Raw genomic sequence first — 24556 nt, 5'->3', positions numbered from 1 at the left:
ATTAACACATGGAAGAATACTGAACTAGCGCACATGCTTAAAATGATACAATCACAAAGAGCTCGGGATAATGACTGGTTGAATCTGTCTTTTGTTCAGCAGCACTTGGTGTTCAATTCAAAACATTACTTTACTGGAGATTAATTTTTATTAAAGAATTGCATTTAATAAATCAACTGCATAGACAGAGTATTAAGAACGAAAAAAAAAGTGGGCTTGTTAGGGCTGCTGATTTCAGCACTCCAGGAACAGTTGGCCTAAAAATGGAAGGAGTATGCTACTGATGACTCCATCATGCTGCAAGGACAATACAGAAGGCACCTGTGTGCATGCTAGACACATACAGAGTGAGTGGATCTTAATGTCACTCAGCAACTTTAACTGATCTGGCATCCAAACCGCCAGTTTACAATTTGGAGGGTCTGTCAACACCTTATTTTAATCAAACATGTGTGTTCAGCAAATGAGGGTTATCCAGATTATTTGTACACTGCTTGAAGGCTCATTATTCTACTTCCAGGGGAGGTGACAATGGCCGACAATTTCTACACCAGTGAATTGTTGCAGCTGCATCCACCAAGATTACCAACATTTCTCTGCTTGTCCTGTGATGCTGCATCCAGACTCTGTACACAAGGAGAGGAAGTTTTATTCTCTCTCTCTAATGGAGAAGAAGCCAGAGGAGAAGGCATGTGGTTTCACCAGGATAGAAGGTTTTCCAATGGAGCAGGGAGCCATCAATTGCATTCATTTCTCTATACAGAAAGAAGTCCTGCAATCACACAATATTCCCCTCCCTGAATGTGTGCACTGACCATCATGTTGATAAATTCTTGATACATTCTGGTTATCCTGGTATCAGTCACAACACATTCATCCTGTGCTAGTCAAGTATTCCATTCACTACACTGAACCAGCGCCTTTCTGTTCAGCAACAAGAGCTACTTACTCTACATACAGCCCATGATTTCCCTCTGCAGCCCCTATACCCTCAACCAATACAATGAAAGCCATCATCTGACTAGGCAGTCATGAGCTAGACCATTGGTGCTCTGGAGAAATAGTTTGACTACCTGGACCTTTCGGTTGTGGAGGGAGAAGCATTCCAGTACTCAACAAATTGTATCTTGTGATTCCTGATAGTCTGCAACATCGCAATCAAGAGGGTGAACCTTGACCATCAGGCCTTCAGCAAGGACCTCTGATGGAGGAAGGGAAGTGGAATCTGGGACACTAATGAGCTGTATAGGAATCTCTCCTTGGATTCCAAATGTAATTGGCATTTGAATCAATGACTGGCATTTTCAGTTCTGATTTGGTGATCTGGGCAGTTACCACCTGTGTTTCAGATCCCAGCCTTGTACAGCCCTGCACGCCAGACATGCCATCCCTGGAGTTTAAAAGGGCCACATTAAATAATGGCATCAAATAATGGTTTGCCATCCAATTAATTATGGTAGCCTAGCCCCATTGTTGGTGGGATAGGCCCTCCCACACAAGATACTAACATTACATGAGGGGAAAGCTGCAGATTTATAATGGAGAGAAAGAGGGCGACTCAACATGGGGGCAGCCTCAGAGGAAGAAGTCAAGCTTTTTTAAAATTTTAAATTGCCATAGCCATGATGGTGGACAGATATCACTTCTTCCAGCAGCAGCAGTTCTTATGTGTCCAGGAAGGTTATGAGAGGGTCCCACTTCTGATCCATCGCTCTCCCTACCTCATTCCCCAACTCAAGACCACCACACCAGCTTGGACATGATCCAGGACAATCTGCATCATCTATATTGCCAACAGAAACCCTCACTCAGCACGGGAACAGCTTCTTGATGGGCCTTGTATTTACTATTAATTGTATTGAATTAACTGCAGCTTATCGGCCCCTGAGCTCAGGGTTATGATGATGGCAGGAAACTGGCACAATTCCCAGGCTCCCTGTCACCAGACTCAGCTGCAACTCATTTAAAAATTCGGTCCAATATCTAATCATTCAAACTCAAAAGTTGCTATCTTATTCCATTTTGTGTGCATAATTCATGTTCGTATTAAGTGCATTTTAATTGGGATTTAACATGTCCCTCTGTAACCAGTTTCACTGAGACGTTAATCTGTCCATTAGTCCTGCCACAAATGGAAATGCACCAATTTATACAATGCTGGAGTACATCAACTCTAATTACTCTGCAATCAGAGAGCTTTTGGATTTGTAAGCAATTTGCAAACTGGCTTCAATTTCAAACTACTTAAGGAATTCAAAGGGGCAGACAAAATACTCAATGTATCGGAATATTCCATCGAACTACCTTGATGATTTACTTGGCACAATACTGATTAAACCCATATTTTGGAAATAAAGGTCTGATGTTTAACTTTGTGGAATGCAGCATAATAATGACTGTAGGCACTTTCACTGTGTTGGGAGAACAGGGAAGGGAATTGGTCATCCTACATTATCCCAAGCACGCTAGCTTCAGTCCCACATTACTGTGTCACTTTTAGATTGTGGGTGGCAGGGAGCTGGAGATATGAATGTCTTTAGGTTTTGGCCTAAATTTGAGGTAGGGGCTATATGAGAACTAAGCCTAATCTATAGTACATCATTTGAACTTGCAGGAGAGTCAAGATTGCATGGCCAACATATAGGAGGTTACCCTCGGCCCCACCACCCCCACTCTTCACCCACTCATCCCCAAGCACTTCCAGAGAAATGGCACAGATGGCAGGAGAGGAGATCAAAGAAATTTTTAAGAAAGTTTTACTCATAAAATGCGTTTTAATCTGAAAAAGGTAAATAGGGGCTTTTCATAACTTAACACACCAAATTGACTTCATTGAAAAGGGTTGGCTATACATGAGACGACAATAAAGTCAACTGAGAAGAATGAGACAGATGATAGAATTGTTCAGGTAACACACCCCTTGCCAGTCACAGCAGTCCCACAACAACGTCATGCTCCAAGGACTGTTAACTGGCTGGAGACAGCACTTTAGCCCCTCACTGGGAGGATGGACTGCCCCAGCGAACTGTTAACTAATCTGATGTGCTGGAAGCTCTGTTATCCCAACAGTGCCAGCAGCAGCAGTAGTGGCCAGGACAACGTCTCAGACTGCAGGAGCACGTAATTAGAGGGCTCTGATGATGGGGAAGTCTGGCCACTCGGATGAGTTAGGTGGAGGAGGAGTCGGGGGTTTTGAAAGAGATGCTGGAGTAGGGAGGAGAGCATCCAGCCAGTGCAGGGGTAGGGGCTGTTTTTCTGTTGAAGAAAGGAGTTACTCTGAGAGATGCATGTCCCTTCCCATTTATGACCTGAGCAGCGTGGCATGCAAATATGCCCTCTGCCCCAATCTCCACACATTCAAAGGTCTCATCTACCTCGTACAAAAGTTTGAATAGGTTGGGGAGGGTGGAGGAAGGCCACCTGGGGAATTTTACACCCCCACTCCCCCCATACTTCCAAACCCCTGATCAGTGGGTCTGTACAATTCATCAAATAAACCGCAGTAAGGATCAAACTCCTCCAATGGTCCTACCATCTTATTTGGGACTAGAATGATTGATAACATCCCTGGCACGTAGTGAACTAATATATCATGGATCACAGCATATAAGTCGACCTGGCCTAGAACACAGCACTTTATTTGCTGCCCTTTTTCTGCTCAGAAATGCTGAATCCATATCAGGAGCCAGCCTCAATGTTTACACCTCAGAAATGCATGTGTTACTCACCTTGTAAAGTCAGGAGTTAAGCAGCTAACCTAGTCCCTTTTACCAAGAAGATGTGTAGGAGTTTAACAGAGAGCAAACTGTGCATGGCAAATGACAAACAGAAATTGGTCCTACTGCAGAGTGGATGAAGTTGGTTTCAAGCCAGAAGTTGTAACATTTGCCAACTTATCAATATTTGAGCTGAAGCAAGGCAATTTAGTGTTAGTGTAAAACTGGTGCCAGAATAGAAGAAGAAGGAATCTGCCCTAATAAAGGTACCCAAGACCAAATGCGCCAAGAGACATGACCAACCACTGGTCTGAGCTTGACAAGCATGGGTCAGAATGGGCCCTCGAAAATCATTGGAATGTTCCATGCAGAAATGCAATGTGAATTCTGCTCTGAAGTGGGTCAAATCATACAGCAAATATTTCAAAGCAGCAGCTAATTGGAGTAGCCACTCTATGAAATGAAAATGTCTAGAGTTGCGACGGAATATCAAGATAACCACAGGAACTGCCAAGAAATTGACACCAAAATTAACACATCCCAGCATTCCTCACCAGACAGTGCCACAGACAAAGTGGCCTAGAATAAATGAAATGATCTATGTGTTGGAGCCATAAAGCAGTGTATTTGGTAGTTTGTAAAACATGCTGATTGCTGTTAAAAATATCTTGTAGAATTAATTAATTGAATAATATTGATTTAATTTGAACCACTGATGTTATTATTTTCATATTTCAACTCTACACACAGACATGAACGGTTTGCATTTAAATTCAGCATTTATGTTGACTCCCTATTTTGGTGGTTTTTTCTGAGGATAAAATAGCTAATTTACACACCATAATCTATGGGACAATCAGTAAACTGACTGGATGCTGACCCACTTAACCAACTATGCTGAGTCAAAGATCCAAGGCAGATGAAGACTAAATGGATGATCTTGTAATGTTGGAGAAATTGAAGTGTGAATGGCTAGCTGCTAGTGTGAGGTTAGCCTCGGACTTACTGAGTTGTGCACCTGTAATTTTTTAGGGAATCAGCTTGTTTGAATAATTGGACATCCCTCAAGCCAAGTCATGACACAGTATTGTGCCATTTACACAACAGGATGTTGGACAAAATCTGTACACATTGTAAAGTTGCATGCTAGCACTGCCAGTATATTGTAAATGTTTCTGGGCTGCCCTGGGCAGGTTCACTGTCATGGATCTGTCTTGTTGGTATTCATCGAGCTACTGATATCACGTGGAGAATAATGTCCAGAAGACAACTTATGCAGTAATAGACCGTTATGTCTGAGTAATGCAGTAATGCAGTAATGCTAAATAAAGCTTAATAGCTAGTCATATTACATCTAAGATAGATGATTGTCTCCTGTGATGGAGAACATGGTGCAGCACACAGTGAAAACTCCCAGGAGCAGTCCCTTATATCCTGGTGGGCAGAGATTACTCATGATGTCTTTTAGGTCCAAACTGCTGCATAGAACAATACCATCTGCCATTTTTGCTATGAAATGCAATATACTGGGAACTGGATGCACAAGGCTATGTACCGAAACACATGACCCTTATTTCCTGCTCGCAAACTTAAATGCCCTTATCAGATCAGGCAGCAGCTTTTGTCTCAAACCTTGAGATTGGGCAAGACTTATAAGGTAACTCATTACATTTGTAAACGATGAATCTCTTCCTTTGTTTATGTGCAATGGAGAGAGTTGCTTCCTTTCACTTCACTTAGAAAGGTAACAGTGAGATTGGTGTGAGAAAGATCATACCACACTGCTACAGAATGCTCAGGCTGTGAATGGACAAGCTGAGAAAGGTTTGCTGGTTTGGTAAGCTGTAATTGACCAGGCAGTGCCTGATATTTGAGCTATAAATTAATTCCTCAGATCTGATACAGAAAAAAAGCTGATATATGTATCTTCTATGTCCCAGATTACTCAGACTTCCAAAATACTTTGGAAGTATTTCTACAGTTGTTTAATAAGTAAACACAGCACATGACAAGGTCACTTAGCCAGTAACAAAATGATTAATCTGTTAATCCATTAGTTGTTGCTGGGTGAGGATTGAATGCTGACTAGGGTACTGTTACAAAACTCTCCCATTCTTCAAATATTACTGTGTATCTTTTGCATGGGGAGTTGTATAATGTGTTTGGTTCTGAAAGGGATAATGCTGACGTGTATATTCTGCACCATCCAGCATAATGCTGTCATTCTGACTTGGGGACAAGTGAGGAAACTGCTCAGGATCTCAAAGGAAACAGACCTAAAATTGAGATCTCCCTCAGTCTAAGTAACAATGTCGATTGTACCAGTATAGCTTGTAGCTGATTACTATCATGCAATAAGCTACATCTTGTTTAAGAGCCTCTTCTTGTAAAACCAGCAAGTGGATTTACTCTGTTGAGTGGTTACTCCAGTTAGTTGCTGCTCTAAACTTTTTGCTGTATGATTTGACACACTTGAGAGCATAATTCATATTATATTTCTGTATGTAAGACAAAGCAAGTCCTGTCGATCCTAACCTAAAAGAAGGAAGGATGGTGACGCCAAATATACCTCATGATGATCAAGAATTCAGCTAACTCATACAACATGACAGACAATGGTGAGAATTCATCTTACAACGTAGGACCTCAGTTTAAGACTTTATCTTAAAGGTATTATATCCAACAATGCAGTATTCCCTCACTGCACCTTCTTTGACTCAGAGGTGCATATGCTTCTGCTGAGACAAACTAACATTCAAACAGAGTAATAAAAAAAATCACTTCCAGTTCACATTCGTTAAAATTAACAGTGACATATAAGATAAATCATGTAGTTAATTAAAAGAAAGAGTTTAAACACCAAATTGGGAGATCAACAGTTAATTTCCAGAGTAGGTCAACCAGCTATTAGTCTGTTTATTCAATGTCAGATTTTACCTGACCTGCCCCTTCAGGAAATTAGCTAGAACATTATGGAAACTATTGAATTTTTTTTATCAATGAACCAACTCAAAAACATGTCTGTTAAGTGTAATCCATCAAAGAATCAATGTTTGTTTCATCAAGTGCACAGTGGAATGGTATGCACAGTTAAGTACGTTTCTTGTTTTTGCCATCATTATGTCATAATCAACAGTGCCCCATTGAACCATGAGCTATCCAATTGTTTTCCAATGGAATTTTTATACCCATAAAAAGCAACAATTTCTCAACAGTGGATATCCCAGAAAATTGATATCTCTTACCCAATACATAGTACATAATGCAAGTATTTTGGTTTTGTAAGAGGATTTAAGGATTAAATGAAAACAGAAAATGCTCAAAATAATCAGCAGGCTTAGTAGTACCTGTGGAGAAGTACCCGCCCAAATGATCTAATCTCCCATCCTGTGGAAGTCCTAATGTGTTGACCTGTGTGGGAATTGCCCAGAAAATTTCAGCTTCTGTAGGGAAATGCCGTTGCTCCCTGGACCGTCCACAAAAATCTCTGATTCCAAGTTAGAGACAGAGTCTTCTGACAGCTGCATTGTACTTAGCTGAATTAATACCCAGGAAATGTTCATTCAAAAAATTCCTGGGTAACTCCAGAATCCTCACAATGATTCCAACTAACTGCCTGTCTAGACTTTGAACCCTCTAATTACCCCCACTTCACTCAGATGAGACCCTTGACAGCCCCCAACCAGTCAACTATCTTCAAACCCGTGACCATATCCCAGACATATCTGCTATCTCATCCACCTGCCACCTCACCCACTTGCCAATTTACCCACCCACCACCTCACCCACCTACAACCCAACCTATGCTAGTCTATCTATCTGCCACCCCACCAATCCTACCCACTTACCTCACCCACCTTATCCACTTATCCACTGACCTCAACTAAGTATTTCCCCTACCCATTCAGGCATTCGTCTACCCACCCATTTCCTAATATACAAACTGTACATTTACACTTACCATATTTCATAAGAAGATGGTGCGCCCTGTCATCCCCCTGAGGCTACACTACTGCAGCAATGTTCTCTGAGTGGTGTTACACTGTGTAAAGCCTGACACTGACGAAGATTGCCTCTCCTTGGAAGACCTAAGAGTTAATGCTCCAGCTCGATGATCTTTCATCAACATTTAAGATCTGTTTAGAAGCACAGAGGAAAATATTAACTCTCCCCACTGAATAGAAAATAGGGCAAAGTCCCATTGCCCTAAGATATTTAAGATTATTCCTTTCCATTATGACTTGCGCAGTTTTTCAAGTATTCCTAGTGACTGAATCGAATGCCTATTTAAATCTCCTCTGTTAAATTGGCCTAATGACTGAGCAGCTCCTACAAAAACGAGCATTTCAAATTCTTGTTCGCTTGACCTGGAGTTATGAGGAGCTGGCACAGTCCTCCCAGCTCCACAATACTCCAGAGGTCTGCTGGGGCCCTACAATCCGCATCATTGTTGCTCGTCTTGTCTTGTTTCCTAGTAACTCCTTAGAAACACAAATGATCCATTAGAAGTGGGCAAGTCATCTTCAGAGATGCAACATATGATGGTAACTCCCCCAATACAGAAATGAAGCCCAATAAAGGTGAGTCCTCAGGTTTTCCAGTTTTAGTTTCTGTGTGCCATCGGTTATAGAACATAGAACATAGACCATAGAACAGTACAGCACAGTACAGGCCCTTCGGCCCACGATGTTGTGCCGAACTTTTACCCTAAACCTAAGGTCTACCTAATCTCCACCCCTACTTTATACTATCATCCATATGCCTATCTAATAGCCGCTTAAATGCCCCTAATGAGGCCGACTACACTACCCTCTCCGGCAATGCATTCCACGCCCCGACCACTCTCAGAGTAAAGAACCTACCTCTGACATCTCCCCTATATCTACCTCCACTCACTTTAAAACTATGCCCCCTCGTAATAGCTACCTCCACCTGAGGAAAAAGTTTCTGTCTGTCCACTCTATCTATACCTTTGATCATTTTGGACACCTCTATCAAGTCACCTTTCATCCTTTCTCATTCTAAAGAGAAAAGCCTTAGCTCTCTCAACCTTTCTTCGTAAGACCTTCCCTCCATTCCAGGCAACATCCTGGTAAATCTCCTCTGCACCTTTTCCAACGCTTCCACATCTTTCCTGTAATGAGGCGACCAGAAATGGACACAATACTCCAGATGTGGCCAAACCAGGCTTTTGTATAGCTGGAGCATAACTTCACGGCTCTTGAACTCAATCCCGCTATTAATGAAAGCTAACACACCATAAGCCTTCTTAACAACTCTATCCACCTGGGTGGCAGCTTTCAGGGAACTGTGGACATGAATCCCAAGATCCCTCTGCTCCTCCACACTGCCAAGAACCTTTCCTTTAACCCTGTATTCTGCTTTCAAGTTTGTCCTTCCAAAATGAATCACCTCACACTTTTCAGGGTTAAACTCCATCTGCCACAATAATAGTTAAGTTTAACCTGCCTTTAACTAAAATAAAGAAAAAAATTTAAGGAAATATGGTTATGTGCCCATAAATATGTCATTTCCCATTTTCACCCCATAATCTGCACATAGCTTGCTTGCAGTCAGCAATGAATTCTCTCAGAAACAGTATGACTGTATTCCATATTCTTGTACCTTCAAAGTAACTGGAGCCATTTCCTCTAGGATCTCCATTTTCAGTCCTTTCTCAATGGCAAAGCTTTGGAATGTATAGCAAGTAACCACCATATGGGAGATAGGCATAAGATCATATTGCAATTCTCCTCAATCTGTTCAACCAGAATAAGTCAACACTTCAGAACTTTAATAGTCCCATGTGACTGTGCAAGTTGAGAATTACAGTGCAACTGTGTCAGAAGAACCATGGAATGTCAGCCCACTGTGGGACTTGGGATTTAGACAAGCTTTCATATAGTATTTGTTCAAAGAGAGGAAAATAATTTTATTAAGCCTTTATTCCTCAATGCGATACTGAATTAATGGCTGAAGAAACTGAAGAACACGCATAGAACATAGAACATAGAACATAGAACATTACAGCACAGTACAGGCCCTTCGGCCCTCGATGTTGCACCGACCTGTGAAACCAATCTGAAGCCCATCTAACCTAAACTATTCCATTATCATCCATATGTTTATCCAATGACCATTTAAATGCCCTTAAAGTTGGCGAGTCAACTATTTTTGCAGGCAAGGCATTCCACGCCCTTACTACTCTCTGAGTAAAGAACCTACCTCTGACATCTGTCCGATATCTATCACCCCTCAATTTAAAGCTATGTCCCCTCGTGCTAGCCATCACCATCCGAGGAAAAAGGCTCCCACTGTCCACCCTATCTAATCCTCTGATCATCTTGTATGTCTCTATTAAGTAACCTCTTAATCTTCTTCTCTCTAACGAAAACAGCCTCAAGACCCTCAGCCTTTCCTCATAAGAGCATCCCTCCATACCAGGCAACATCCTGGTAAATCTCCTCTGCACCCTTTCCAATGCTTCCACATCCTTCCTATAATGCAGTGACCAGAACTGTACACAATACTCCAAGTGCGGCCGCACCAGAGTTTTGTACAGCTGCAACATGAGCCTCATGGCTCCGAAACTGAATCCCTCTACCAATAAAACCTAACATACTGTACGCCTTCTTAACAACGCTATCAACCTGGGTGGCAACTTTCAGTGATCTATGCACATGGACACCGAGATCTCTCTGCTCATCCACACTACCAAGAATCTTACCATTAGCCCAGTACTCTGTATTCCTGTTACTCCTTCCGAAGTGAATCACCTCACACTTTTCCGCATTAAACTCCATTTGCCACCTCTCAGCCCAGCTCTGCAACTTATCTATGTCCCTCTGTAACCTGCAACATCCTTCCGCACTATCCACAACTCCACCAACTTTGGTGTCATCCGCAAATTTACTAACCCATCCTTCTATGCCCTCATCCAGGTCATTTATAAAAATGACAAACAGCAGTGGCCCCAAAACAGATGCTTGAGGTACACCACTAGTAACTGAACTCCAGGATGAACATTTCCCATCAACCACCACCCTCTGTCTTCTTACAGCTAGCCAATTTCTGATCCAAACCGCTAAATCACCCTCAATCCCATGCCTCTGTATTTTCTGCAATAGCCTACCATGGGAAACGTTATCAAACGCTTTACTGAAATCCATATACACCACATCAACCGCTTTACCCTCATCCACCTGTTTGGTCACCTTCTCAAAGATCTCAATAAGGTTTGTGAGGCACGACCTACCCTTCACAAAACCGTGTTGACTATCCCTAATCAAATTATTCCTTTCTAGATGATTATAAATCCTATCTCTTATAATCCTTTCCAACACTTTACCCACAACCGAAGTAAGGCTCACTGGTCTATAGTTACCAGGGTTGTCTCTACTCCCCTTCTGGAACAAAGGGACAACATTTGCTAGTCTCCAGTCTTCTGGCACTATTCCTGAAGACAATGATGACATAAAGATCAAAGCCAAAGGCTCTCCAATCTCCTCTCTAGCTTCCCAGAGAATCCTAGGATAAATCCCATCCGGCCCAGGGGACTTATCTATTTTCACACCTTCCAGAATTGCTAACACCTCCTCCTTATGAACCTCAATCCCGTCTAGTCTAATAGACTGTATCTCAGTATTCTCCTCAACTACATTGTCCTTTTCCTGTGTGAATACTGATGAAAAATATTCATTTAGCACCTCTCCTATCTCTTCGGACTCCACGCACAACTTCCCACTACTGTCCTTGACCGGCCCCAATCTTACTCTAGTCATTCTTTTATTCCTGACATACCTATAGAAAGCTTTCGGGTTTTCCTTGATCCTACCTGCTAAAGACTTCTCATGTCCCCTCCTGGCTCTTCTTAGCTCTCTCTTTAGGTCCTTCCTGGCTAACTTGTAACTCTCAAGCGCCCTAACTGAGCCTTCACGCCTCATCTCTACATAAGCCTCCTTCTTCCTCTTGACAAGAGATTCAACTTCTTTAGTAAACTACGGTTCCCTCGCTCAACCACTTCCTCCCTGCCTGACAGGTACATACTTCTCAAGGACACGCAGTAGCTGTTCCTTGAACAAGCTCCACATTTCAATTGTGCCCAGCCCCTGCAGTTTCCTTCTCCATCCTATGCATCCTAAATCTTGCCTCATCGCCTCATAATTGCCTTTCCCCCAGCTATAACTCTTGCCCTGCGGTATATACCAATCCCTTTGCATGTTGCTTGTAAACCACCATTTTGAGTTAACTCACTGGTAGATTCTTGAACATGGTCAGAATTGGTTTAAGTTTAGCCTGAGTGAAGGCTGGAACTTTTGGTTGGATGATAAAGTCAGCTCCATGTTCCAGTTCACTTTAGACCAGTCTAACTTTTAGATGAACAGAAGAAGGATCAATGTCAGATAAAAATAGAAATTACTTCTAGTGCTAAGTAAAAGAAGCCAAGTGAGGCAAATAGCAACAATTACAACACTGTCTTAGAATTTAATGTCTTAGAATGTCTTAGAATTTAATTTAATTCCCAATTGCTGTTTGGGAAGGTGGAGGTGAGCTGCATTTTTGCACTATTGCAGTTCTTGGGGATATTCTAGTGCATCTTCTGCCCTTGCCGTTCTAGATGGTAGAGATTGTGGGTTTGGAAGGTGCTGTTGAAGAGGCTTGACCAGTTGTAGCAAGATGGGATGCACTGTGGCTATATTGTGTCTGTGATGTAGACAGTGCATGATTAAGATGGTGGATGGATGCCTTGATCGAGTGGTCCTTTGTTCTGGATGGTGTAGAGTTCCTTGAGTGTTGTTGGAGCTGCATTTTCCAAGCAAATGGGAACTATTCCACCACACTCCTGACTTGTGCCTTGTAGATGTGTAGGAAAATAAAAACATTAGGGAGGTAGGGGCTGAATCACTTGCCTGAGAATACCCAGCCTGTGACCTGCTGTTATAGCAACATTTATGTGATGGCTCAGTTGAGTCTCTGGTCAATGATAAACCCAAGGAGTTGATTGTGGGAGATTGTTATGATGGATAAAACTTTGTGCCCTCCCCAGTGGTGAAGTTGGTTCTCCTGCCTTTCTGCCAATTGAACCATTAAGTGAGTGTTAATACCCATAGTTTGCTTCTTCAGTCAACCTCAGATGAGAAGATTGCCATATCGGGATAAGCCATGCTGGATTGTTTGCCGATTTCAGGTTCAATAGTACACTGTGCCTGCTGAAGGAACCCTGCATTGGGAAAGAGATTCCTGCTGTGCCTCCCTGCCTGTCCATCAACTGCAACCCTGTGAATCCCCTTCTGCAACCATTCCCTCTGGCTTCTGGGATCAGCAATGATCTTAGGCTTTGGGTGTGGGTCACACCAGCACCAACCATCATATTCCAGGTGACCGCTGCTGTTCAATAGAGCTGTCAGCCCTCTGACTTGCCAGCAGCTCCCAGCAGGTCGGATTTCAGCCTCAGGGTTATTGATGTCCTTGCCCGTTGAGTGTATGATTGGAATAAGATGTAGCAAGTTATCCCAAAAAGTGGGGGATTCAGAGCTCTCACCAGCTGTCCAGTCAGCAACCATGACTTCAGTGCCTCCAAATGATTCTGCTTGTTAATGCCATTGAATGTAAAGCAGAGATGGTTAACACTGGAATATATGTTAATGAGGCAATAAGTGGCTGGTTTGGACTAATTCTCGTTTTGGATATGATACACATGGGCAGTTTTCAACATTGCCAGGTAGATGCCAGTGTTGTAGTTGTACTGGGACAGATTGGTTAGGGGTATAGCTATTCTTGGAGCACAGTAATGAGGCAGGGATGTTGTCATGGTATACAGCTTTTGCTGTATCCCGGTGTCTTCAGCCATATCTTGATATCAAGTGAAGTAAATTGAACTGTCTGAAGATTAGCATCTGTGATGGAAGGGAGCTGGAAGAGGCTGCAAAGGATCCTCTATCTGGCATATCCAGCTGAAAATAGCTGTTTCTGGTGTGTCTTTTGCACTCAAGTGCTGGACTACATTATCTTCATGCGAGATTAAAGCTAACTCAATTCAATTCAATTCAATTCTTCAGCTTCCTCCTCTGACTAGTGTCCACCTTCATTTGAGATTGAACTTGGCAGCTTTGATCCTTAGCATTATTGCTCTGTTTTGTCTATTGAATACTGCTTTCACAGTTTAGCGTGCTTACAGTCCTGAGTCATTAGCTCCTAATATTTTTCGGAGTTGGGAATTGTCTGTGGATGGCTAGATTATTGATTTTTATTGGCTGCATTTTTGTATATGTAAGTTAAAAATAATCAACAGAGAAATTGTAATTTAAGAGTAATAGTAAATTGATAGTAATTTTTTTGTAAAGGCAACCATGTCAGAACTTAAATATATATGAGTAAATGTATATCATTTCACAGTGAAGTCTTAACCAGTGGCTAGAATATGAGGTACTTTTGTTGATGCCTGTGTCACTACTTAATTAAAAAAAAGTTTATTGACAGATTTAGGTTTAGCTGTGCTAAGCGCCTGATTCATTAAGAATAATTCTCACAGAGCTGGTATGTCAGGAGTATCAGAAATTGTAACACCAGTGAGATATGACAGATTATCCCAAAGGCTACGAATGTTTGTAAAATGTAATATAAATGTAAATGCACAATTCAAATGCTAGCTCCTGCTGTCTGGTTTGGGAAATGACTGCCATTGTGAGTTATAGTAGTAGCCTTAACTTCTCTGCGAACTCAGTGAATTTATCCAGTAAGTAGCTGAGCCATCAGGCTAGGAAAGTCCAAACTTTGATTCCCAGCTCTTGATCTTTTAGCTGATTCAGCTGATATGGCCATTAGAGGTACCCTCAATTCATTTTGGTTAGGCTTTGAAAAAATCTGCCTGGATTGCTGCTTTAGATCATTGTCAAGCAAACTTTGTTAAAATGCTTCATGTGTAAGTATTGGCAGAGGAGAGGATCAAGCCACCAAATTCTTTACTGAAGATCGCATTTGTTAGCAACTGTGGTGGAGGACAAAAAGGGTCTGGGAAAGCATAGTGTTTACTTTCTCAGGAGAAGAATGAAGGAACAAAATTGGCAGGGGATGCTGAAGAAAGGCTTCATTCTGTTGTTTCAGTTTAAATCCAGCACAGACCCCTCGCTCTGTCATCTGCAATAGCTCGACAAGAAATGAATTTGATCATTATTAAGTGAGGTGATGTTGTGGTACATCATAAGAAATCTTTTATGGAAAATGGAAAGATCCGTATTGTTATAGCATTCACTGGAGTTCATTGTCTGAAGTTAGTGTAAAAAAAAAGTTATGGGGCAGAATTGGTGGGAGGTTTATTTTGTGTTTCTTCATAGCAGTAGGGAGTATTGATTATTGACTTTTGCCAACCGAATGGAGCTGGTGAAATTGTTCAATTGTATTGTCCTTCTGGATTCCCTCCTTCAAATCAACCACAGACAGGCAGCTGAAGGACTGTCTGGTAGAAACAGTGAAAGATGGAAACATCCAAATACAGAGTTGAGGATATTGAGTAGTGACAAACCTGAATGTTCTTTCTTCAATGAACGGGGTAAGATTGAATTCCTAAGACCAGATGAGAGGTTACCATCAGGGAGGTGACTGTTGCCATGGATTAGTATGTAAACCACAGGCTGAAAAGGGAGCCAGAAGAGGTTGTTGCAGAGTAAGTGCAGATCCAGTTATTGCTGTCCTACCTTTTCAGTGAACCTCGTGGCTGATCCAGCCTTAACAGGTGCTCCATATAGGTGTCAGGAATGTGACAGGTCTGGGCACTTCTCTCGAGACTGCCCTCAACATCCACAGCCCCCACTGCCATCAGATACAGAACCCATCCAGTGCCTTTCCTTCTCATCAAATGTTAAACTAATTAGGTCTCCCACTAAGATCTAGGTACGGGGTAAAAGTTCCTTCAGGAAGACGCTCAGTCTAATGCTGAGTAAGAAAGACTTGTCTACGCTGACCGTGAAATGTGGTAAGGTAGAACTGTCGTGTCTAATGGGCACAAGAGCAGAAGTTTCAATGTTACTCATCAGTATTTCAGTGACCATCTTGCTGAGGTGTATGAGCTAATTGATGTCTCTTCCCTCATCCAGGTCTCTAATTTATAAGGGGTTAGACACCCTCTATCATGGTTACATTGAGCTCCCCCTCTCTGTCCTCAATCACACACTTCATAGCCTGGAGTTTCTGGTAGTTCGTGATCCGATTGATATTCCATTAGCAGTAAGGATGTTGAAAATGTGTTAGGGCCAAACATATGAACAGGATCTGAGTGACCTTTGAAAGGATGTATCCTAACTGCTATGAGCAGCATGTTACGCAGGTGGCAGATTGGGCACAGGAGTCGTTGACCTTGCACTGTGCATGAACAAGGTGTATCAGTACAGGACCCTAGAACTGATTGCCTGCTATTCAATCGGGTTGTCCTTTTACATGCCTGCACCATCTTCTTCAAGGCTCACTCCAACTGATCAACATAAGGCCTTGTTTGTCACATGTCACATGTAGCAGAGCTTTACCTTGTCTAACAAGGTGCCCTTGTCTCTGTGGGAGAAAAAAGCAGGGTAACCATGCAGATTGCCACTTTCAGCAACAAATTTTACCTCCGACCAAGAATGCCCATGTGTTTCCTTAAACCTGTCACTGTTGTGGACTGTGAGCTGACTGCAGGAGATATCTCTATTCTCATTTCAAACATGAACATTATCGAAGTGGAGGAGACCCAGAGGAAGCAGCTTGCTTCTACTCACACCAAGTGTGGGACAATTTCAGTAAAGATGATGACGTTGGGTATTGTGACTTGGTAAGCCACAAGAATGTGACTGAAGATGACGGTCCAGTAAAGATTGCTTCATTCCAGGTCCCACCCCATCACTAGGACGCAGCCTGGGAGTCCCCACAGACGTCTTTGGAATGAGGTGTCATTTGAATGTCATCACAATTACATGCCTCCCCCAAAGTCCTCATGAGGAAGAAGATTGAGCATCCGTGTTGATTACTGGGCGCTCGACACAAAGGGGTGTAACATTTGAGGCCACTTGGGTTGATAATATGATAGAATTCCTCATCAAGATACAGAGTGATTTAGTTGATTCCGATATTAGGATCCTGAATCTGAATAAAGGAAATTATGATGATGTGGTTATCTATGATCGACTGGGGGGTTTTACTTAAAGGGGTGACAATGGAAAGGCAATGGGAATTATTCAAAAAGCACATGGGTGAACTACATTCCTGTCTGGCACAAAAGGCCCAACCATGGTCTACATGGGAAATTAGAGATAGTATTAGATCCAAAGAAGAGGCTTACAAACTGGCCAGAGAAAGAACAACAGATCTGAGGAGTGAGAGCAGTTTAGAATTCAGCAAAGGAGAACAAAGGGATTGATTAAGAAATGCAAATTCGTATAAGAGTAAGTTTATGGGAAATTAAAACGCTGAGCATACAATTTTCTATAGGTATGTCAAGAGAAAAAGATTTGTGAAAACAAATATAGGCCCCTTACAGTCAGAAACAGGGGAGCAAAGAAAAAACTGGCCAATTAAATAGAAAACAGTGTGGAGCAGGAGGAACACAGCAGGCCAGGCAGCATCAGAGGAACAGGAAAATTGATGTTTTGGGTCAATACATACTTTGGTTCTATGTTAACAAAGGAAGACACATATTACAAACGAGAGAGACTGGAGAAGTCAGGGTCTAGTGAGAGGGAGGAATTGAAGGAAATCCGTATTAGTCGGGAAATGGTTTTGGGGAAATTGAAGGCAGTTAAATCCTCAGGGCCTGATAATCTACACCCTCGTGTATTTAGGGAAGTGGCCCTAGAAAAAATGGATGCACTGGTGGTCATCTTCCAAGATTCTACAGACTGTGGAAGAGCTCCTACAGGTTGGAAAGTACCTAATGTAACCATTCTATTTATAAAGGAAGGCAGAAGAAAAACTAAAAATGACAGACCTGTCAGCCTGATATCAGTAGTGGGGAAAATGCAAGGGTCCATTATTAAGGATTTAGTAGCTGAGCATTTGGAAAACAGTGGCAGGATGAGACAGAGTCAGCAATGATTTATGAAAGTGAGATCGTGCTTGACGAATCTACTGGGATTCTTTGAGGAAGTGACTTGTGGAGTTTATGGGGAGGAGCTGGTGAATATGGTTTACTTGGTCTTTCAGAAAGCTTTCGACAAAGTCCCACATAACATTCACATAAGAGATTAGCATGTAAAATTAAAGCACATGGGATTGGGGTAGTTTATTGAGACAGGTAAAAAATTGATTGACAGACCACGGAAACAAAGAGTAGGAAAAAGCATGTCTTTTTTCCGAATGACAGGCAGTGATTAATAGGTTACTGTTGAGTTCAGTGCAAAGACCTTAGATGTTCACAAAATATATTAATGATTTAGATGAAGGAACAAAAGGTAATTTCTCCAAATTTGCAGATGACACAGGCCTGGGCAGGAGGGTAAGCTACGAGGGGGGTGCAGATATGATTCAGTGTGATTTAGACAAGTTGAGTGAGCAGGTAAATCCATTGCAGATTCAGTATAATGTAGATAAATGTGAAGTTATCCACTGAGCTAGCAAAAATAGGAAGGCATATTATTATTTGAATGGTTATAATTTGAGGGATGGAAAGGTACAATGAGACCTGGATGTCCTCTTACTTCGGTCGCTGAAGGTAACTGTGCAATGTAGCAGGCACTCAAAAAGGCAAATGGTATGTTGGCTTTCATAGCAAGAGGATTTGAGTGCAGGAGCAGGGATGTCTTGTTACAGGTATACAAGGCCTTAGTGAGACCTGGAATGTTCTATTCAGTTTTGGTCTTCTTATCAGAGGAAGGATTTTTACCAGACTGATTCCTAGGATAGCAGGACCAACATTTGACCTACCAAGAATTTGAATCAGCTAGGATTGTACTTGCAAGAGTTTGGAAGAATGACAGGGATCTCATAGAAAGCTGTAAAATTCAAACAGGGTAGATGCAGGAAGGATGTTTCAATGATGGGGGAGTGCAGAACTAGGGGTCACAGTTTAAGGATACAGGTTAAACATTTAGGACTGAAATGAAGAGAAAATTCTTCAAGCAGAGAGTGGTGAACTTGTGGAATTCATTAGCACAGAAAGTAGTTCAGATGAAAACTTTGTATTGTTTCAAGGAGTTGGATGTAGCACTTGAAGCTCAAGAGATCAAAAGACATGGGAGAGAAACAGCAACAGGCTACTGAATTAGAATATCAGCCATGATCAATCCCCTAACGTTATCCACAATGTGGGACGAAGTATACAAAAAGAAAAGAAATGCTGAGTGCTTGAGATAAATGAATAGCAATAATCATGGGTGACATTAATCTCCACATAAAATGAAAGCAATTGATTGGCAGAAGTAATCTGGATGAGGAGTTCGTATTATGTTTTCAAAACAATTTCTTAGAGCAGCACATTTTATTACTGTCCAGGAGCAGGTTATAATAGACTTGGCATTATGTAATGTGGCAGGACAATGTGATCGAATTTTATGCCCAGTTTGAAGGAGAGAAGATATGGGCTAAGACTAGTATTTCAAACCTAAGTAGGGGCAAATTTGTGGGCATGAAATTTTAAAGGGATATTTCAGAATACTTCCTCTCATAAAGAAAAATTCTCAAGGGAGGACCCACCATCTGTGGTCAACTAAACAAGTTAAGGAAAACACCTAAATTAAGGTAGAAGCATATAACTACAAAGATGAGTGCCAGGTCACTTGATTGAACAGAATATAAAGCATGGCAGAGAATGACTAAATGGTTAATCAGAAGGAATCAATCAGAGTATATGAGGAAGCTAGATAGGAATGTAAGAATGGATAGCAAGAATTTCTACAGGTATTTGAAAAGGAAACAAATAAGTAAAAGTGAGTGTTGGTAGAAATGGCAGATGAAATGAGCAAAGATTTTGCTTCAGTCTTCACTATAGAGGATACAAAATCATTCCAGTAATAGCTGTAAATCAGGAAGAAATCAAGTGGATGTGAGAGAGGAACTGAGTGAAATTACAATCATGAGAGGAGTGGTACTAAGCAAACTGATGGAGCTGTGGACTGACATGTCTCCGGACATCATCCTGGGGTTTAAAGGAGGTTGACAGGGAGTAATTTTCCAAAATTCCTGACATACAGGAAAATTTCCATCAGACCAGAAAGTAGTAAATATAATTGTTCTATTCAAGAAAGGAGAGAGGCAGAATCCAAGAAAATATAGGCCAGTTAGCTTGATGTCTATCATCAGGGAGGTGTTAGAACTGACAGCTTGAGATAAAAGCTGTAGACTTTGAAAAATTCAGAGGTAATCAAGAAGAGTGAGCATGTTTTTGGGAAAGGCTTCGGTTATGTGTTAAACTGTCAACCTGCAGGCTCCACAAGCACCTGAAGAAAGAATTAAAGGAAACTGCATGAATGTTTCTTGGGGAGTAAAATTGATCGTGAAATTTATGCTGCCCACTTGAGAAAGAGTTCAGTATGAAATGGTGATTAGGCAATCAGGAATGCATAACTACATTACACAAATAACCCTCAAAGAAACCTCAGCTGAACTTCAGCTATGGACCATTGGATACACTGTTGTACATATCCCTTTGACTTATTATTAGGAATAACTTGTGTATTAGATAGTAATTGGACACAAACTATATCATATTGCTTAATGCTACATAGTTAAACTCTTGCAGTGAAAAATACCTGGGCTAAGATGCTTCTAATATAAATTGTCTCACCTTTCATGATGTAATAGTGCTGCCCAGAAAATCAATCCTCTCATTTAGAACGAACAACTGTGCATATTTTCGAATTCAATTTAAAGATGCAAATTCAGTATTCTGTGAAATGTGTTTCTGATCTTTAAAATGCTCACAATCACCAACCTGAACTATTTGTTTTCCAATGTGTAATAATTAAAACAAAAATAACTTGTTTGCTGTAGTAGTAAAAGCTGAAATGTTCCTGAGTGTCACTTAATATTTTCAACTTTACTATTAAAAGACAGGATTATAGCCACAAATAATCTTTCAAACTTCTAAGAGGATGTTTATCTTTTTATGGGCTCATCACACTTGACAATTTGTTTTGCTGAATGTAGGGCTGTCAACCTACTAGCTCTTCGCTTGGTGACTAGAGGAGCTAGCAACCTGGAGGGGTGGATTTCTGGTGGATTTATGCCAATCTCAATTCAATGTTACCTGTGCTTCCTACATGGAAGAGGTGAAAGAAGAAGAAAAAATAGCTGCTGGCAGGATACTTTTGGACAATTGCTGGTGAGCACGGAGGGAATTTTGAGATTGTCTCATAGGGCATAGGGAAGGCTTTTCCTGTTCTTCCTTGCTCGAAAAGTGATATAGTTTGATTGAGTGCCCTCTTTGTCCTTTCCAGATACTGACCTGGATCTGCCTAGCAGCTTCTTCCTTTAATCATAGTATAAATGCCATTAGAGTCCCATTGACATATTGGGACTCTCATTACATGTGTTTAGAATCATAGAGTCATAGAGAAATACAGCACAGAAATAGACCCTTCAGTCCAACTTGTCCATGCTGACCAGATATCCTAAATAAATCTAGTCCAATTTGTCAGCATTTGGCCCATATACCTCTAAACACTTCCTATTCATATACTCATCCAGATGCTTTTTAAATGAAGTAATTGTACCAGCCTCCACCACTTCCTCTGGCAGCTCATTCCATACATGCTACCTCTGCATGACAATGTTGCCCATTAGGTCCCTTTTAAATCTTCCCCCTCTCACCTTAAACCTTATGCCCTGTAGTTTCGGACTGCCCCACTCTGGAGAAAAGACCTTGCCTATTTACCCTATCCATGTCCCTCATGATTTTATAAACATCTATAAGGTCAACCCTCAGCCTCTGACACTCCAGGGAAAATAGCCCTAGCCTATTCAGCCTCTCCCTATAGCTCAAACCCTCCAGCCCTGGCAACATCCTTGTAAATCTTTTCTGAACCCTTTCATGTTTCACAACATCCTTCCTATAGCAGGGAAACCAGAATTGCACACAGTATTCCAATAGTGGCCTAATCATTAAAGGTGCTCTGATCTATTTTTTGTAGGTGCCTGACCAGTATACAGTTTAATATTGGAGATAATGGGGATGGATTACAATCCTAGATGGTAACAATCATATTTAACCATCTTCCCACCCAGTTTCTGCCAGACAGGGTAGGGTTAAAATTGGCCTCCTTGGCTTTAACGAATTAGTAAAACGTGACCAAAATAATCTAAGCTATATAATTTCCTTTAACTCCCTTTCACTATTGCTTTGTGTTAAATTTCTCGAGTGAAGGTACAACCAGGATGTCTTGTAGTGCAATGAGTACCATCCCTCCATCAAAGCCAAAAGCTTCAGATTCAAGTCCTGTCCCAGCATTTAACAAAAAAACCTGAAAGAACTGTGGATGCTGGAAATCAGAAACAAAACCAGGAATTGATGGAAAAGCTCAGCAGGTCTAGCAACATCAGTGCAGAGAAATCAGAGTTAAAATTTTGTGTCCAGTGACCCTTCCTCAAAACAATCACTGGACCCGAAACACTAGCTCTGATTTATCTCCCAAATGCTGACAGACCTGTTGAGCTTTTCCAGCAATTTCTGTGTTTACTTTTGTTTCTTTTCCAGGGCTTGATGGCCAAGATAAGTGTGTTCATGACAAAGCCAACACATTGAGCATCTACCTGAAAATCCTTGCAATACGCACCAATGGAAAGGGGTAAGAACAGAAGAATCTCAATGTCTGCAGAAGGCAATAGTCAACCACTGCAGTAATTTACTAAGTGTAACCATGGAGCAACGCAGAAGTCCATGGTTACCAAAGCCCTTTCAGGACTTGGTACGTAAAGAAAGAGATAGAAAGGTAAATCAAAGTGAGGAAAAAGCATTGAAGGAAGAAAACCACTAAAACTAGCTTTTGGATTTTTAAACCTTCAAACAAATTCATTTTAAATATCTTGCACATTGCAAGGTTAATGATTGGCAATGGTGTCCCAGCTCTCAATAATGAAGTTTGCATCTGAAAGCAATTACCTAACACAATAACATTTAGAAACAAAGCATGTGCTTTTTCTGTGTGACATAGCACACTGATTGAACCTTGGCTCACCCTGAGGAACAATGACAACCAACACAGCTTCGAATGTATTATCATCTTACACTTAATTCTAACGTTGTTGTTAAAAATAGGCTGTATACAGTTCAAAACCACTTAGACTTAAGCATTGAAATATATATGAAAATATGTTTGTGAAAAAGCTCGTGTATTTTTACCAATGTTTAGCAGTGCCTTTGGTTGATTGAGATATCTTTGCTGCCCCTTCAAAAAGAGTTCACTGTTAACCCATTTATCTAAAAAGCAAAAACAAAATATGGAGGATACTCACATATAAATATTCTCAGAGCAAAATAGCAAGGTCATTGCTTGAAAATATATTGATAAAACCTGAGCAAGGTAATTTTCCGAATGTTGTTCAAATATTGTAATTGTGTTTGGCAGTGATGTTGGTGAACAGGTGGAATGTGATTTTGTCCTCGTATAAACGTGATACATTTTAACATTTGAAGTCTCTGGAACACAGTTCTAACATTACAATGGCTGCATAATCAGGAGCAAACTGCAAAATACAACGTCAGTTGTTTGTTCTTATTTTTCAAAAATGCAATAGAATATACAAAAATAGAATAATAGGCTATGACAACTCCAGTTTATCTTGTTATTTCTGAGAAAGTTACAGCAAGTATCAGAGGCAGCTAGAAATAAACAGTTGGTGTTCTTTGTCCTCTGTATGGTATTGTTTCAATTTATTTTGAATCTATTGCGTAGAAAACCACTCAGTGGCAACTGAATTACAATACTTAAGGTAATAAATTCCATATGGGGTGTACAGTGAAATCCAGCGCTATGTGAAATTGTGCTTCTTTCGGGAGGGAAGATACCTCATTGTGTAAGCAAATTGACTGAATATCGAAAGATTATATTTCTACAACTTACCTGTTGCAAAGATAAGCACTTCAAATATGTCATCTCGGCTGAGCTTCATTGCTGGATATTTGTTTAATTTTTGGAGCAACCTCAACCCCATTCTTAGGGACGTGCTAGCTTACAAAGATATGAAAACAAAGGCAAAGTATTAAACATATGATCGGACAAGGGATATCAGGGTCGAAATTAGCTCCCTGTATCTGGTGGAATTGGGATTGTGGTAGTCCTAATTTTAAGGATACAATCTGTCTCTCTCCCATTGCAACCCCACCTGCGACATTTGGCTTGAGGTCTTTTCAAGCAAAACCAGTCTTCTGGCTGAAGCTGGCAGGAATGTTATTTATGCATGTAAATCAGAGCCGTGTGATGTCAATATGACCCAATTTTAATACCTGAGTGTAGAACTAACAACTATACTGGAACTCTCCAAAGCTACTGAATGGCAAGACATGAAACAGCAATCAGGATCAGAATTCGAAGTAGCACATATCTGCAATTACTCAGATCAGTACTGAGGAAGGGTCACTAGATTTGACTCTATTTTTCACTCCACAGATACTACCCAGACCTGCTAAGTTTTTCCAGCACTTTCTCTTTTTGTCTCAGATTATTGATGTCTGTGTGGAATTCAATGAGTTGAATTTCTCTATGAGCTATTCCATCAGAATTTGCTAACTTTTGCTATTCTTCTACTACTAAACTCTTGAGAAGCACATGGCTTGAGACAGGAGTCATCGGAACTTTCTATGGATGAAGAACAATACAAACAGCTAAACAAGCATTCTCAAGAATGCATTGGAGATGCTCAGGTCCTTGATAAGGGCTGCT

General features: G+C 41.1%; 1 protein-coding gene across 1 annotated transcript in view; it reads left to right on the top strand.

Annotated features, from left to right (window-relative positions):
* LOC125485450 (FAST kinase domain-containing protein 3, mitochondrial-like) overlaps positions 1-23285 on the top strand; it is a 71625-nt gene extending 48340 nt beyond the window's left edge. Inside the window, exons 3-4 of the mRNA XM_048608270.1 lie at positions 22372-22462; positions 23243-23285. Of these exons, the coding sequence (XP_048464227.1) occupies positions 22372-22462; positions 23243-23285 (134 nt within the window). The remainder of the gene's footprint in view (positions 1-22371; positions 22463-23242) is intronic.
* Positions 23286-24556: the final 1271 nt, after the last annotated feature.

Source organism: Rhincodon typus, chromosome 2 (assembly GCF_021869965.1).
Source record: "Rhincodon typus isolate 14 chromosome 2, sRhiTyp1.1, whole genome shotgun sequence".
Lineage (NCBI taxonomy): Eukaryota > Metazoa > Chordata > Chondrichthyes > Orectolobiformes > Rhincodontidae > Rhincodon > Rhincodon typus.
This window is presented reverse-complemented; position numbering and strand designations above follow the sequence as displayed.